At 43.0% G+C, this 14456-nt stretch overlaps 1 protein-coding gene across 6 annotated transcripts; it reads right to left on the bottom strand.

Moving 5' to 3' along the window:
• Positions 1 to 6: 6 nt before the first annotated feature.
• On the bottom strand, positions 7 to 13889 carry hipk1b (homeodomain interacting protein kinase 1b). Of its 6 annotated transcripts, XM_084543479.1 has the most exons (18): positions 13484 to 13886; positions 11673 to 12403; positions 11129 to 11320; positions 10856 to 11037; positions 10618 to 10741; positions 9917 to 10036; positions 9638 to 9724; positions 9363 to 9547; positions 9129 to 9279; positions 8851 to 9037; positions 8451 to 8569; positions 6307 to 6441; positions 5120 to 5280; positions 4749 to 4820; positions 4370 to 4540; positions 3915 to 4129; positions 3710 to 3822; positions 7 to 1254 (listed from the first exon to the last, which is right to left on the bottom strand). In XM_084543479.1, the coding sequence occupies exons 2-18, from the start codon at positions 12399 to 12401 to the stop codon at positions 790 to 792; spliced, it is 3408 nt and encodes a 1135-aa protein (XP_084399605.1). In that variant the 5' UTR covers positions 12402 to 12403; positions 13484 to 13886; the 3' UTR covers positions 7 to 789. The 6 variants fall into 6 exon arrangements, with proteins under 6 accessions (XP_084399605.1, XP_084399603.1, XP_084399604.1 ...); XM_084543477.1 differs by having other exon boundaries at positions 9363 to 9724; positions 13484 to 13889; XM_084543478.1 differs by having other exon boundaries at positions 5120 to 5277; positions 9363 to 9724; positions 13484 to 13889.
• Between the last annotated feature and the right edge of the window lie 567 nt (positions 13890 to 14456).

Raw genomic sequence — 14456 nt, 5'->3', positions numbered from 1 at the left:
TTATTTTTTTTTCTTTAAAAACAAAAGCTTTTCATTCCTAAGGATGGTAATCCCACTCTGAACTTCATAAATACATTCAGCACTCAGTTGATGTAGTATTTAACAAAAACAAAAACAGAAGGTTCTATTGCATATGGAACATGATCGATCCTGCCTAAACACTGTCACTACATTAACAGACTATCACGTGTGCACTTAAATTAACATGTATCCATCACAGTTTTCACCACATTTCTTTTCCACATCTTCTTCTTCGTGAGCGTTCCTCTTCCTACCTCACATACGAAACATAATTTAAAACAGTTAAAAGACATAAGTGAGAGTAAACAGACATGGGTAAGGTACAGTCATTATTATGTTCACTAAAAACACAGGGCCTCAGTGGATTAGTGTGAAAACTTTGTAATAAGGCTCATGATAAACTAAGGACTCAGTTTCTCTTGTATCGTAAGCTCACCTAAAGTGTGACAGGAAGGAAATTTCTCTTCACACAAAACCTCAAGATAAACAGGTGAAAAATACATTAACCACGACGCCGTAATCAGTATACGATGGGGGTAAAATATGGGCCACGAACAAAGTTTAAGAGAAATAAAATGATAAGTCACAAATAATATCAACAAACATTTCAAAAACAGTCCAGAGGAGCATATAAATGAGCTAGAGGTGAAATGCTTTCTTGTAGTTAAAAGAAGCAAACAAAAAAGTGACTGACAGTTACAGTTTAAATGTCCCTTTGTGATGGTATGTGGGGTAGTAGTTTTTTTCTTTCCTCTTTGTTCGAGTCGCCTACAAGTAAGGGTACTGTGTGAGGCGCCGAGGGCTAAGCTGGTAGGCACTGTAAGCCTCGGCGCGGGGGGTCACACTGACGTAGGGAGAACCAGTGGCAAACTGATGCTGGTAGGCTGCGGGGAGGCCGTGCAGCAGACTACTGACTGAATCCTTACGACTGGCCGAGTCTCTCCTGGAGGAGGAGGATGAGGTGTACGTTGCTGCATAGGCGGAGGGGGAATGTCCGTGGCTGCCGTGACCACGGCCCAGCAGCTGCTCCATGGCCTGAGAAGCTGAGGAGAGGGCTGTGGAGGCTGGGTAGGTGTAGAGGCCTGTGGCCGAGCCCGACGCCAGGGCGGACACCTCGGGGAAGCTGTAGTGAGAGGCCGAGACGGCCGGAGGGAACGTCTGCTGGCGCCGCAAAGACGAGTCGCTGTGAGATGGCCCCGAACGCTCCTGAGATGAAGAAACCACCGGCTGAACCTGAGAAGAAATGACACTCAGTATGAAATGCAACAGCCTCACTTCAACTTTTACATAATATAATATACATGGGAAATCTGTAATTCATACATTTGTACAATTGAATTTGTGCTCATACAAAGACTGTATTCTGTGCCAGAAACGGGGGAATAAATAACAAAAGACCGCATCGGCTATTGGCCAAACTATTTCAGTATCAGTCCAGACATTCACATAAATCAGTGTTTTTCAACCTTTCTTGAGCCAAGGTAAATTTTTTTTCATTGAAAAAAATCACAAGGCACACCACCAACCGAAAACGTTAAAAAAAAATGAAACTCTGTAACCTGTATTAACAATATAAAGTCATTCTTGTCAAATTGTCTTGAAAAGAAATCAAATAAACACAAAGAAAAAAGTCATATATATATATATATATCTAGTATATACAGTCAATGGTCTACGTCTATGCAGCTAACGGCTTCCAAAATGGAATTAGCATACCACCGAAGCACTTCAGCCCTACGGTACCGTCAAAGAGCTGTTTACGCTAGCAGTCCCGTTCCGAGTACTGACAAGACGTGTCGGCAGCATTGACTGTCGGCAGCCGAAACTTTTGTTGCTGTTGTTTTTGTTACCATTTAAAGTCAATACTGTTCTGAAAAAAGTACTTAAAGTTAAATAAACTTGAATGAAAATGCTATTGAATATGTCTTTATTATCATTTTAAAAAAATTAAAGTGACGGGTAAAAATAGATTATGACAGGATTTTTATGACCCTGTCAGTCAAAATGACCAACAACGAGAAAGTCTAGCGCAACCTCTGATACACAGACAGATATACACATATATATACATATATATACATATACTAGGGCCGGGACTCGATTAAAAAAATTAATCTAATTAATTAGAGGCTTTGTAATTAATTAATCGAAATTAATCGCATTTTAATCGCATATAAATATTTGACCTGAGAACAGTGAGAAGTAATTTTTTTCATATGGATTTTTAGTATACCATTGAATAATGACATTGAATCAGCTTCTTCGTTCATGTTCACTGTGGTTTGTTGTTGTCTGAAGTAATGAACAGTGTTGCCAACTCCTCAGTAAGGAAAGTAGCTATTGGCTGTCCTAAAAGTCGCTAGAAGTCGCTAAATGACGTCATCGGCCAATTTGCATAATTTACCTTTTGGATGTAATTGTGATGGACGCTGTATCATTAACGCGCCTCCTTTATCCGGGCTTGGTATTGGCAAAATGACTCTAAAGAGACGCTCTGGCACAGTAACTTAAGTTTTTTTTTTTTTTTTTTAGTTTTCTTAAGTTTGGTTTAGTTTCTAGCCTACATGTCACAGGCACAGAAGAACATGAGCATTTTTTGCCATAACTAGAATATTTTTAACATTTTTTGTACAAACGGTTTTAACTTGACAAAATTAACAATCTAAATGGATTATTATTTTATTATTTATTTTAGTGTGACAGTGAAGAAACATTTACATCCCGCTCTGTAAACCAGGGCGCGATCAGCGGCAGCTTTGCGCATGCGTCATTCGTTTGCAGTCTGGACGCGGTGGCGTGGTTCTCCCTCTCTGCTCTGACTGCTGCTGCGCGGGGCTACTGTGAGACTGACCGCCTGTGAGTGCTTTGGCACGGGGGAGGGGCTCACGGCAGCACCCGCTGCTTGTTGAACGCTAGTTGGTGCTCCAGTATAATCGGTCCGCCGAAACTCATCCAGTGAGAAACGTTCCACGGTGCAAAAATAAGTGCGATTAAAATGCGTAAAAAAATTTTAACGCGTTATTTTTGTGTAATTAATTAATCTTAATTAACGCGTTAAAGTCCCGGCCCTAATATATACACACACAGACACAGACACTTGACAATGGCATATTATTTGTAGGTAATAATTAATTCGTTTTCAAAAAATGTTTTTTAGACCATTAGGTGAAATTGGATAATTTAACACGGCACACCTGACGATCTCTCACGGCACACTAGTGTGCCGCGGCACAGTGGTTGAAAAACACTGACATAAATGAAAGTATGAAGTCATTTCCAAAGTCCACCGCAATTACACTGTGTGTCCAGTAGGGAGCAGTTTGGGCTCAACAATAAATACCTTTAAACCACGTTTTAAAAATCCCTGCAGAAAATGTTCATGTGATTTAAGATTAAAAACAGGAAACATCCTTTAACTTAAGACTGCCTTAAGGCTGCTCTGGGTCTGCATACGCTGACATTCTTCTAGTCTGTTCTCTTAAACGTAATGGAAGACGTGTTTTTAATCTTGCTGGAGCTCTCTTTGTTTTCCTTTGTTGCTGACCTGATGTCAGGTTGAGCACCAAGTCAGCATATTGAGATATTCAAAAACTATTTCTGGGAATGTTGAATTTAATTTCACAGCCTTGTCCAACTTGAACTGACCAAAAAAAAAAAAAAAAAACAACAAAGAAAAAGGCAGCTTCACCTGGCTGAGGTTTAAGGGGTGTGACTGGCTTGCCACCAGCCCATGACGCTCCATGCTCTCCCCTGAGCTGCAGGGCTGTCGATTAGATGATCTCTTGGGCTTCACGTAGTTCACTGCAGAATTAAAGGCAGTAAGCTTTAATAAATGATGCTGACGTCACACCAAAAATAAAATTCATTACTGACAGGACAAAGCTGACTCTCACCGGTCTCTTGGCGCCCACGTGAAACCGCTCCTCTCTCGGATGCCTGTGTTTTGACGGAAGGTGCCACCACTGCCAGAGACTTGGCCTGGCGGGATGACATGCTGCTCGCTGGGTTGAGTGTGCGGGGTAGAGGAGTCAGGGGGCTGGCTGTGGAGGAGTCCGAGTCGTGCACCGTCACACAGCTGATAACGTTGGTACGCTGGCTCAATCCAACACTGTGAGAATGGAAAAAGTGTCATTTGCCAGAAAACTAAACGTGCAGATGATGAAAAAGCCCTCCAGCAGAAGATATGTACAATAGTGCCCGTGTTTTTGATTGGATTACCACAGAATCATTTCAATCACATCAACGGAATACTGTCCATGTTAATGTAGCTCATGATGTCTCAAAGATAGAAGACATAACAGGGCAGAGAGAGCCTTAGCAATCCTGGTATGAAATGAGAGAATCCAACCTGGCAGGGTGAAACTTGCGCTCATCCTCCGTGTCAGTGTCACTGTGAATAGTGATGATGCTGACCGCTGGGCTGGGCGTGTCGGAGATGATGATGGGCTGAGACAACGTGGCGCTGGAGCTCGGTGGCGTCACGCCACTGCTGCTGAGTAACGACGCAGTGGATAGACCTCTGCACAGAGAAGCACAGACTTGAGAGTTTGACCTCAAAGTAAAACGCTAGGGTATAAGGAACAAAATGAGCAAAGAAGAATATGCAAATGTCATGTGCCACTTGGACAGCTGTTTAAAAACTGTAGGAATTACACTGCAACTCTGTAATCTAGCATATGCACAGTCAAAATCAGTCTTAGACAAAATAACTTTATGTCTTTACTAACCGGTTTCTGTTCTCTCCACGCCTGGCTTTCACCTTCTTCCTCTCCTGCTGAGTCCTGGACTGAGTTACACCCCTATTTGGGTCAAAGTTCAAACCGGTTAGTGGTGAAGACAACAGGGAAAACAGAACATGACGTATTTTCTACGGTAAAGCTGTGTTGGAGGTGATCACAAGCTCTCAGAAGAATATTTACTATTTTGTTTGAACTTTTCACTGCTGTTATCTTCCTCATGTCAACCAATCAGTCAAATTTATTCTACACTACACATCTGAGCTTTCTATGATTTCTCAAATAAAACTATGCTGCTACACTTTTCAGGAATACTACAGCCAGCGTGTTGGCATGTGTCTGGATGCTGCTGATTGACCCACCGCCAGCTGTGTCCCTGCTGCATGGCAGCATCTGAGTGAACCGTTTCCAGGGGCGATTCATTGATATTCGACTGATGGGCAGAGCTGTGGATCGCCACACCTGGGACCTGCTGCCATGACGACGGTATGAGGATTTGTTGGGTACCAGTGGGCCAGGCCTGCTGAGAAAAATAACAAGACAGACACACTTCAGTATGTGTAAAAAAGGATCAACTCTGTATCAGCACAAACTATCTGACTGCTGGAATGGGCCACACAAATTGAGCCATGCCAAGAAATAAATCCAAAGTGCAAAAGGGGCAAGCCAATGGCCAATGTCTTCTACAGGCAAAAGCACAAAGCTAGATAAGCGAGCAACCCTTCCCAAAGCCATTCCTTTATTAAAGCATTGCCCTGCAACAAATCCACAAGATGATATCATGCAAAGCACAAACAATGAAGAACCGTAAACAGTCTGATCGGATATAAAGACAAGTATACACAGAACCATGGTGCCTGTTAAAGAAGAAATGCTTAAAGAGATTAGTTAAGTTCCCTGATGTCTGCTGATAATGTGTCTTGGGAAAAGGCATGCCACATGTTCTGGGGCTGAAACAAAAGATGTGTGTCAGAGAGTCAGGCGGGCTGTCGAGGAGGGGTTTTCGTTGACTTTGTGGCTTCAACCTCCTCCTGAAACCAAGGAAGGACAGAACAAGAAAAGCTGCAAGCAAAGCGCAGACAATTCAGCAAGACATGCGCTCCATGCCTTCAGCACACCTATGGGGAAAGACTGGGGAATGAAAGTATGTGAATGGTGAAGGGAGAGTGTCCCCTTTGGAGTAGAAAAAGAATGTCAATTTTGTCAATCTTGACCGAATGTCAGAAAGGGCAATTAAAAAAAAAAAATGAATACTGAGAAGGACAAAGATGATGCCAGACCAAAATACAGTTTGATTTCCTTACAAAAATAAGCGCTGACCAACCATGATTCTGACAACCATGACAAGTTCACAAGTGAGGGGGAAAATGTTGAAATACAATGCATAAAACAAGACTAGCCCCATACGACGTGTGGCACAGAGGGAGCAGGAAACTTGCAAACAAATGAAAAGAAAAGGGAGAGTGGGGCAGGAGAGAGATGGTGTTGTTAGTGGTACGGGGAGTGTGCATGTGCATGTTTGTCTTCAGGGATGTCATTATTGCTTTACCAGCACTGTGGCTGTGTGCTCCAGTAGGGTGGGCCGACCCACCCCGGTGCCCAGCCCAAGGGGCAGAGAATACTGGGGGGCTAAGCCTGCTGGGGGTGGGTGCAGGGTGGCCACCATCAGGGGTGTGCAGGAACCCTGGAGGAGGGAGGGAGGATAGGGGAGGGCAGTGTTAGGTCATGATGAAAAGTAATGCCCTTCAAGGCTGATCTAGATAAAGGGACAGAGCAGATACAACCAGCTGCACCACTGGCCCTCTGGAAACCTGACTTCTGCAGCGTGCAGCAACTCTTCCTTATATTAGCAAATAAAAAAGCTTTTTGAGCCAAATGAGTCTCCCTCACTACAAATGCGACCTCCATTCCACACAGGAGACTGGGGATAAGAGGCCAGAGAGGTGAGCCAATCAGTTCAGAAAGCAAATCTGACATGAGGCGCAGAAAACAGGAGAGAGATCATGGACACATCTTCTGTTTCACCGCTTAAAGGCATTTAAACAACCAACATCTTTACTGAAAGTAAAACTTTTTTGAAGAAGCTACTCCGCCCTTTTCCCAGCAGCAGCTCTACAGGAGCATGAAAGCACAGAACCTCAGCATGGAGTCTTTGGATGCTCTCAGTAGGCTATCTCCATGAATGAGTAAAGAACAGCATCCCTGTTCTCAGCTTTGTGCTGAGAGTTGTCAGTCTTTTCCAGCAACCCTGAGCTGCAGTTATAAAATGGCAGACTGAAAACATGTGCTCATGTGCACTGTGCCCAGTAAAGTGGAGTTTATACTTCTGCGGGACATAGACGCTGAAACCTACGCAGGTAGCCAACACCGGTGCGAGCCATTTAAACTTGAGAGCTCGTCAGTCTGGCTCGCTCTGTAACAACGCCACCCAAATGCTACTCGGCACCGTGTCTTTTTTTTGCCAGTTGGCTTGCTTTTTGTTTACTTCTTCTACTTCCTGCTTCACTTTCAACAATGGTGACTGAAACAAACACAAGTCTGTATCTCCAAACCTCCTCAGTTAACCTTACCGATTCCTTATTGATCTAAAACAATCAATTTGAAAAGTGCGGAGCTGGAGAAGCAGTCGGAAACACTAAAGCGGAAACATGCTACTACCTAGCAGACCAATCACAGTTCTTGTGCTCTGCGTCGCCGCAGCGCGTAGTTAGATTTCTGGGGAGGTGCATGTCAGTTACGGCGCTAGGCTCTGCGTAGGTCTCCGCGTTGTCGCAGTAGCCTGTGCATCAACTTGACGTAGGAGCGTGAACCGCCTATCAGTCTCATCAACTGTACATTTTCCGCCAATGACCGATTTTCTAAAAACAAAAATCAGTGCAATCGATGGGTCCTTGCAGCGTTGGCCTGTCCAAACAATTTGATTGACAGAGCAGCTGCAAGCGAACTTATTGGCGCAAAAATGTTGTGGCCTGGGGAAGACGCACTTGCTTCCATGCCAGGGTGATCCAGAAATTATCACTGAATTTAATCTTTAATTTGGATCAGTATATTAACCATTATTATGATTACGGTGTTTTTGAAATGTTTTTGGTATAAAATAATTGTTCTATTGTCAATAACAAATAAAACCAATATGATTGGTGACAGCTAGACAATAAGAAAGTCTCTCCCAACGTCTGTCAGTATTTCCACAAAAAGTGGATAATTCCTTCTGACTGAGTCAACTTCACAAAGAACTTGACCATCCATATAATATGCATCTACTCAATACATATTCAGTCTGTGATGAACCCGATCAGAATGGACTGCTGTTGATCAGTCTGAAGAATAGTTCCAGAGAAACACAAATGTGTTTAATTTCCAGTTAGACATCTTTCTGGCTGTCCATACATGTGCTCCCTCTCGGTTTGTGTGTGCTCTTTGGATTAAAAAGGCTCCTGTAAGTCTGTAGCTACACACACAAAAAGCAGAAATATTCTCAAGTAAAACCTGCTCATTTTGTCACAAAGGCCACAGGCACAGTCATCCAACATGACAACAGGGGAAAAGAGCAGACAAACACATGTGTCACTTGTTGGATGTTGACAACAAGAAGAACTAAAGAATGCATTCATTACATAAAATCATTATGAAAGAATGAGTCATTAAATGCAAATTTGACAACACGTACAAGCATGCCTCACAAACTCTTACCTGTGTGAGCATACTTGGCTGGAGCTGCAGTGACTGTGCAGACTGGTTCTGAGGTACTATGGGCACAGAGTTCTCCACCCTCACAGGAAATGTGGAACTCTTACTGGTTGGCTGCAGCCCTGGAAAACAAAGCCACAAAGCACTGATGAAGAATGACTTTGTTGTGTTACTCATTCAAGGTACAGGTATCTATTAATGATCAAGTTTTTTGAATCACTGATTAAAGAAAAACATTTAGGCAACAGTGTTACATAAATGCAAATACCCAGTTCCACACTGTTCTTTGTTTTAGCACAGGGCGCGAGTTTTGGCATATGCGTTTGATAGTTGGATGACCACAGTGAGGTTCCTTTTGTATGGTTTTAAATGTTATTATTCTGGAAACAGTTTAATCCTTTACCTTGAAGAGTGGAGGGTGGACAAACTATGAGGGTCTGCTGGAAAGGTTCTGTCTGGCTACACAGCCCAGCAGTGCGTGTTGGAATTGGGACACTCTGTTGAGCCAGTCCGGGAATGTTGATGGTCGCCTGCTGGTACAGAGCTGGCTGATAGTTGAGCAAAGGCACAGCGCCCCCTGCAGAAGGCACCTGTTAAAATAACAAAAAGTGATCAGTACTAGGCAGAAAAACACGTCTGTAAACCTGTGTAAGAGTTTATTGGTGAACATGGAGGTCATACCTGGTTATGCTGGTTGAGCTGGCTACTGAAGGTAACGGTGAGGTTGCCCGCGGCGGCGCTAGGGACCGCGTTGGTTGAGTACAAGGATTTGCTGCTGTCATAGGCGCTCCGGCGCTTGCAGATCTCCATGTTCTGGAAGCACGACTTCACACTGCAGAAGATTGAATAGAAGTGTTTCAGCAATGACATTTAGTCTCAGCCAACATGACAATATGCAACTTATCGCACACTTACTGGGAGCTGTGGGGATAGTCCATAAGGTGGCTCATTGTGACAAAGGGGTGACCCAGGGTTTTTGTAGGCGTGATCCTTTTGTCAGCATCCAGGCGAAGCATTCGCTTTAAAAGGTCTATGAACTCTCGTCTATCAGCTTTCTCAGCCAGCATGTCTGTGCCCTCCAAATGAGAAGACAGGTTGACCTGAAACGCACAAAAGACACAAATGATGAAGAAAACTATATGTGCTCTAGTTAAAGTGATTTCTTGGCCTGTGCACTTGTTGCCATCTACCTGCATCATGTCATCCAGACAGTTGAAGATGTACTTCCTGGCCTCCTTAGATTTGATGCCCATCTCCATTTCATGCTCTGATGGGGTCTGCGAAAAGAGTACAATCTCTCTGTATCCTTCACGAGAAAGCCATTCTTCTAAACCTTAAATCAAATGCACCAACTATTCCTTGTAGTTTAGGATATTCAGCTATTTCTGTTTTAATATAGCCTGGCTAATGCTTTGCAGCCTACTTAATAAGCAGACGCCCAGCAGGATTTTATTTGAACTTATATTAACCTTAAGCCTCCACAATGGGTAGCTGGAGTCAGGGCCTCGGTTGAAGAAGCGGCTTGTCTTGGTGCCGGCGCTCAGTAGGTACTCAGCTGGCAGGCCTTGTGTCTGAGAAATGTAACGGATCTGGACACAGGGGGGAAAAATGTTTGAAGAACCAAGATGAGAAAAAACAGTGTCTTGTACAGTGGGTTCAGGGAGTGTTCAGACGTCTTCGCCTACTGCACATTCTCAGTTGTTGGTGATATAATGAGATAGAGCATCCAGTTTCTCGCATCAATCTACACTCAATAATACATAATATGTTTATATATTTGGAAATTTACTGAAATTTCTCACTTCATTTAAAGTGGCTACAAAAAAAGTCACATTTGATTGATATGAGTAAGATTGCTCCGAGTTTGCATGGAGATGCCATTTAAAGGACTCTGAAAAAACAGAAGAAGAAAATTTGTCTGATTCTAAGATGTGATGAGACAAAAAATTTGGTGAGTGTACAAAGTAAAAAAGTACTTGAATTGCAAATGCTGTGCCTGGCAAACACCAGGCAATCCATAGAGTGGATGTCACTGAGTGTAGACTGAAATGACATTTTTATGCATTTAGTATCAAAGGATATAAAAATGGAGGTCTGCGCGGAGGTCTGCTACCATGTGCATTTTTTCATTTCTTGAGACGACCCGGGAAACACTAATGTTAGTACTGACCTGGTCATACTCCGAGGCTCCGGGGTAGAGAGGCCAGCCCAGAAACAGCTCAGCAATCACACAGCCTAAAGACCACATGTCAATAGCCTCACAGAAGGGTAGGCCCAAAATGATCTCCGGAGCCCTGCACAGTAAAGACAAGATTACAGGCCGTGTCCATTTGTTACCACTAATCTTCATAGGATAACAAACAAATGTGTATTTAGGTGAACAAACAGCTAAAGTTCTTGCCACCTACCTGTAGTAGCGAGACTGTAAGTAGGTTGAGCACACTGCTTTGGACACATGACTTGCTGAGCCGAAGTCAATCACCTTCACCCTGTAGGGCTGTCTGAGGGGGTCCACCAGCATGATGTTTTCAGGCTTTAGGTCTGCATGGATCAAGCCCAGACTCTTCAGTTTCATCAGTGCTGTAGCCACCTAAAGATACAAACACATAAATATTAGTCTCGCTGAAAAGTTGAGAATGAAAACGGGATTTTTCTGTATTCAGAGTGTACTGTATGCCAACCTGCTGCAGGATGGGTCGGATGTGCCGTAGTGGGAGGGGGCTGAACTTGCTGTGCTTGAGAAAGTCATACAGATTCTGCTCTAGCATCTCAAACACCAAGCAGGTATGACCCTTGTGTTGGAAGCATTCATATGAACGCACAAAGTTATATTCATCTGCGTTCTCTGCACTCAGTCGGTTCAGGATGCCCACCTGTATTAAAAAAACCCAACAACTTCACATTAACTGTTAATCAAAGCTGGTTTGCTCGTTTCATTATGAAGGAAATGTAAGTGAAATTTAGTTAACAGCAATTCTGATTTGTGTGATCGACGATTCCAATAATTACAAGTTTATTACTGTATTAATTTATTCCAAAACAATTAAAGCTGCTGGGAGTCAGAAGTACCACTGGAAGTATTACTAAAGCTTCTGCTACTACTACTGACAGGGGAACTTCATCATTTGCCATTTTCTGGACTCTTGGGGTGATAATATGGTTACTTTATATTACATCAGATAAAACATTCATATAGAACACATTTGCAAAACTATGTCTGGTTACCTCAATTTGACCCTGGCGAGCATATGAAGGGTGGTTTTTCAGAATCTTGATCGCTACGATCTCATTGGTGCCCCTCTTCCAGCACTTGGCCACTTGCCCAAACGTGCCCCTTCCCAGGAACTCCAGCACTTCATAGCTGCAGGACACGGAGCAGAGGATCTCGTGCTGCACAAGCTGATAATCCCCTTCACCATTGGAGCTACTGCTTTTGGTGGTTGGAGCCGAGTGAGGTATAGACTGGCCCGTACCCCCTCCTCCGCCGCCCCCCGTACGGGTGGAATAAGTTGCCGCAGGAGCGGAGAGCTCCTCCAATATCTGAACACTGCCACAACCACTCCCACTGCCTTCACTGGCCTCCTCGATCTTTCTCTTCTGCCCATGTCTGTGACCCCTCGTTTCAGAGGACGTTTCATGGGCGTAAGAGGAGGATATCGCCTGCTCAGTGACACGTCGGCTGGATCCGCGGGGAAGGCTGCCGGTGCTATCGGCTGCCCGCACCACCACTTGACCCCGGGAGCCAGGCGCCGCAGGAGGGAAGACCAGGGATGGCGCAAAGGGCGGCACAGCCATGGCAGGAGTGAACGTGTACGCCGACTGGCCTGCTATGGAGCCGTAAGCTTCAGTGGTGGACACGTCCCAAACATTGCTCTCCACCTTGAGCTTTTTGACGCGGCAAAAGGCACTGGAGGAGATGGATGGGGGAGAGAAGACCTGCAGCTGAGAACTCATCGCTGTAAAGAAATTAAGGAGAATTGAGCATATGGATAAAACATTGTGCGTCATAATTAATCATTAGAATAACTGTGTTGTTGTGTATAGTGTATTGCTGGCTAAAGGTAATGTAACAGTGCGATTAGAAAGTAATCAATAAATAATAAGCAGATTTACAGACTGCATTTGGTTTAGTTAGGTGTTCCTAATACACTGGCAATACAATAAACTGAATTTCACAACTATACAATTTGCACTCTTTAAAACACTTTTAAAATGAAACACTGCATCAGGACAGCAGCACGAGAAACAGTGTTGTAAAACAATGATGTGTGATGGGACATAAAAACGATGGGACACGAGAAATGTCTTTTATAATCGCATATGCACTGTGTTGACAAGGAAAAGCAGTGGATTTCTACTCTCTCCCAGAACTCAAGTTTGTTTTCTTGCTATTTTGGTTGTGTAAGGGTGGGGTGGCAATGTGGGGAAGTTCTGTGTTTGGAAATATGCAGAGTTTTTTTTTTTTTTTTTTTTACGTTGTAAAGGGGTGTTATGATATTTCACAAGGAAACCAGGCAACTCACAAAAACAAAACATAACCATACTCTTTCAATATCTGAAAGAACTGGTTGGACAGCTCATGCACCTTTAGTATGCAGGGTAAAGCTGAGATCTTAATATTTAAGGGGATCTGTTAGGGGTAGGTGACAGACCGGATCAGTTAACGAAATTACTGAGCTGCAGTTTCCGTAAAAAAAAGTTTTGACACAAGAGCTGACTGAATGTCTGCTCTTATGTTGGGGCAGTGATTTGTCTCCTATGTGAAAAATAACTACATCGCTGCCAGAATATGTAATTAAATATCTGTCAGGTCGTCTCTATCCATTAACATCTATAACTTGAACAACCCAAAGAGACTTTTAGGATCAAATCAACAGGGGGAAGATTAAATAACTCGCTAATGCTAACATGCTAACGCATTAACTTTCTGAAAATATGGCGTGAAATAATTAGCGGCTTTAACAACACAATAAAAGGTCAGATAGGAACATGGCGCACAGATTAAAACACAACATCGAAAAACACTTGTAACATACCGCATTTGAAGTTATTACAGATTCGAAACACAGCTTCGTCTTAGGTTTTAAATCCCACTGCAGCCTGCTGGAGCAGCGTTATCCGATTAGCTTCCGCGAGCTAACGTTAAATGCTAGCTAGGCCTGCATTGTTTCTTCAGTCGATGGCGAGCTAGGCAGCAGGAGAAGCCGTTACAGTGCCGAGTTTTTAAAGTAAACACACAACGGGCTCATTGTATTCACAACTGGAACCATTTAGTTCTAAAAATATGTACATTTGTTGACTAAAACATGATAAAACCCTATTCTAAAACCGTCTGTCTTGGAGCGACCAAATCCACTTTTCACCGGAACGAACCACGTCCTTATATCAGCTGCGATTCTTACGTCATTTCCGGCTTCTACCGTAATTGCCGGGAAATGCGCAGGCCATGTACACCGAGCTAGAAAGATTAGCGCTGTCTTTTTAGAATACTGACAAACACCATAATTAACTGATATATAATTGTACTCAACTCATGTTAAGATTTATCTATGATCGAGAAAAAGCTCATATTTGGTCATGTTAGACATTAAAGAAAAAAGGTAAGCGACATATTTACGGTAAAAAGAAATTTGCGTGACGTAAGTAGAACATACTAGTAATTTTCTGGTAATTTTCCGGTAGGAACCGATGTTCCGCACATGTGAATGGTCTGATCCTGTGTATATGTACAGTCACCCTGATGCAAATCATTCAGTTTAAGGTGTAAAGATGTCGAAAGCTTCTGGAAATGAATGTAAGACAGTGTGCTGCAGTGTAATGTATTGATAGATATGTGAGTCTTTGTGTATTTCATTTAATATTTCCACTTAATGCGAAACTTTTATTTTACAGGAGCACTTGTACCACTTCAGTTTACTTTATTTCATTATTGTGTTATTATCTGTAACATACTACACAAACAATTGTCATACAAAATAACAAATATTAGACTTAGACTTAGATAAACTT

Source organism: Chelon labrosus, assembly GCF_963514085.1.
Source record: "Chelon labrosus genome assembly, chromosome: 4".
NCBI lineage: Eukaryota > Metazoa > Chordata > Actinopteri > Mugiliformes > Mugilidae > Chelon > Chelon labrosus.
Note: the sequence above shows the minus strand (reverse complement) of the source record. Positions and strands in the feature narration are given on the sequence as shown.

What these genes read in the sequence shown, in the direction of transcription:
- hipk1b (XM_084543477.1), bottom strand. Translation starts at nt 12,401, where the DNA reads ATGAGTTCTCAGCTGCAGGTCTTCTCTCCCCCATCCATCTCCTCCAGT. An exon ending in TCCGACCCATCCTGCAGCAG is followed by an intron (nt 11,038 to 11,128) that starts GTTGGCATACAG and finishes TTGTATCTTTAG; the next exon opens with GTGGCTACAGCACTGATGAA. An exon ending in GAGCCTCGGAGTATGACCAG is followed by an intron (nt 10,037 to 10,617) that starts GTCAGTACTAAC and finishes CCCTGTGTCCAG; the next exon opens with ATCCGTTACATTTCTCAGAC.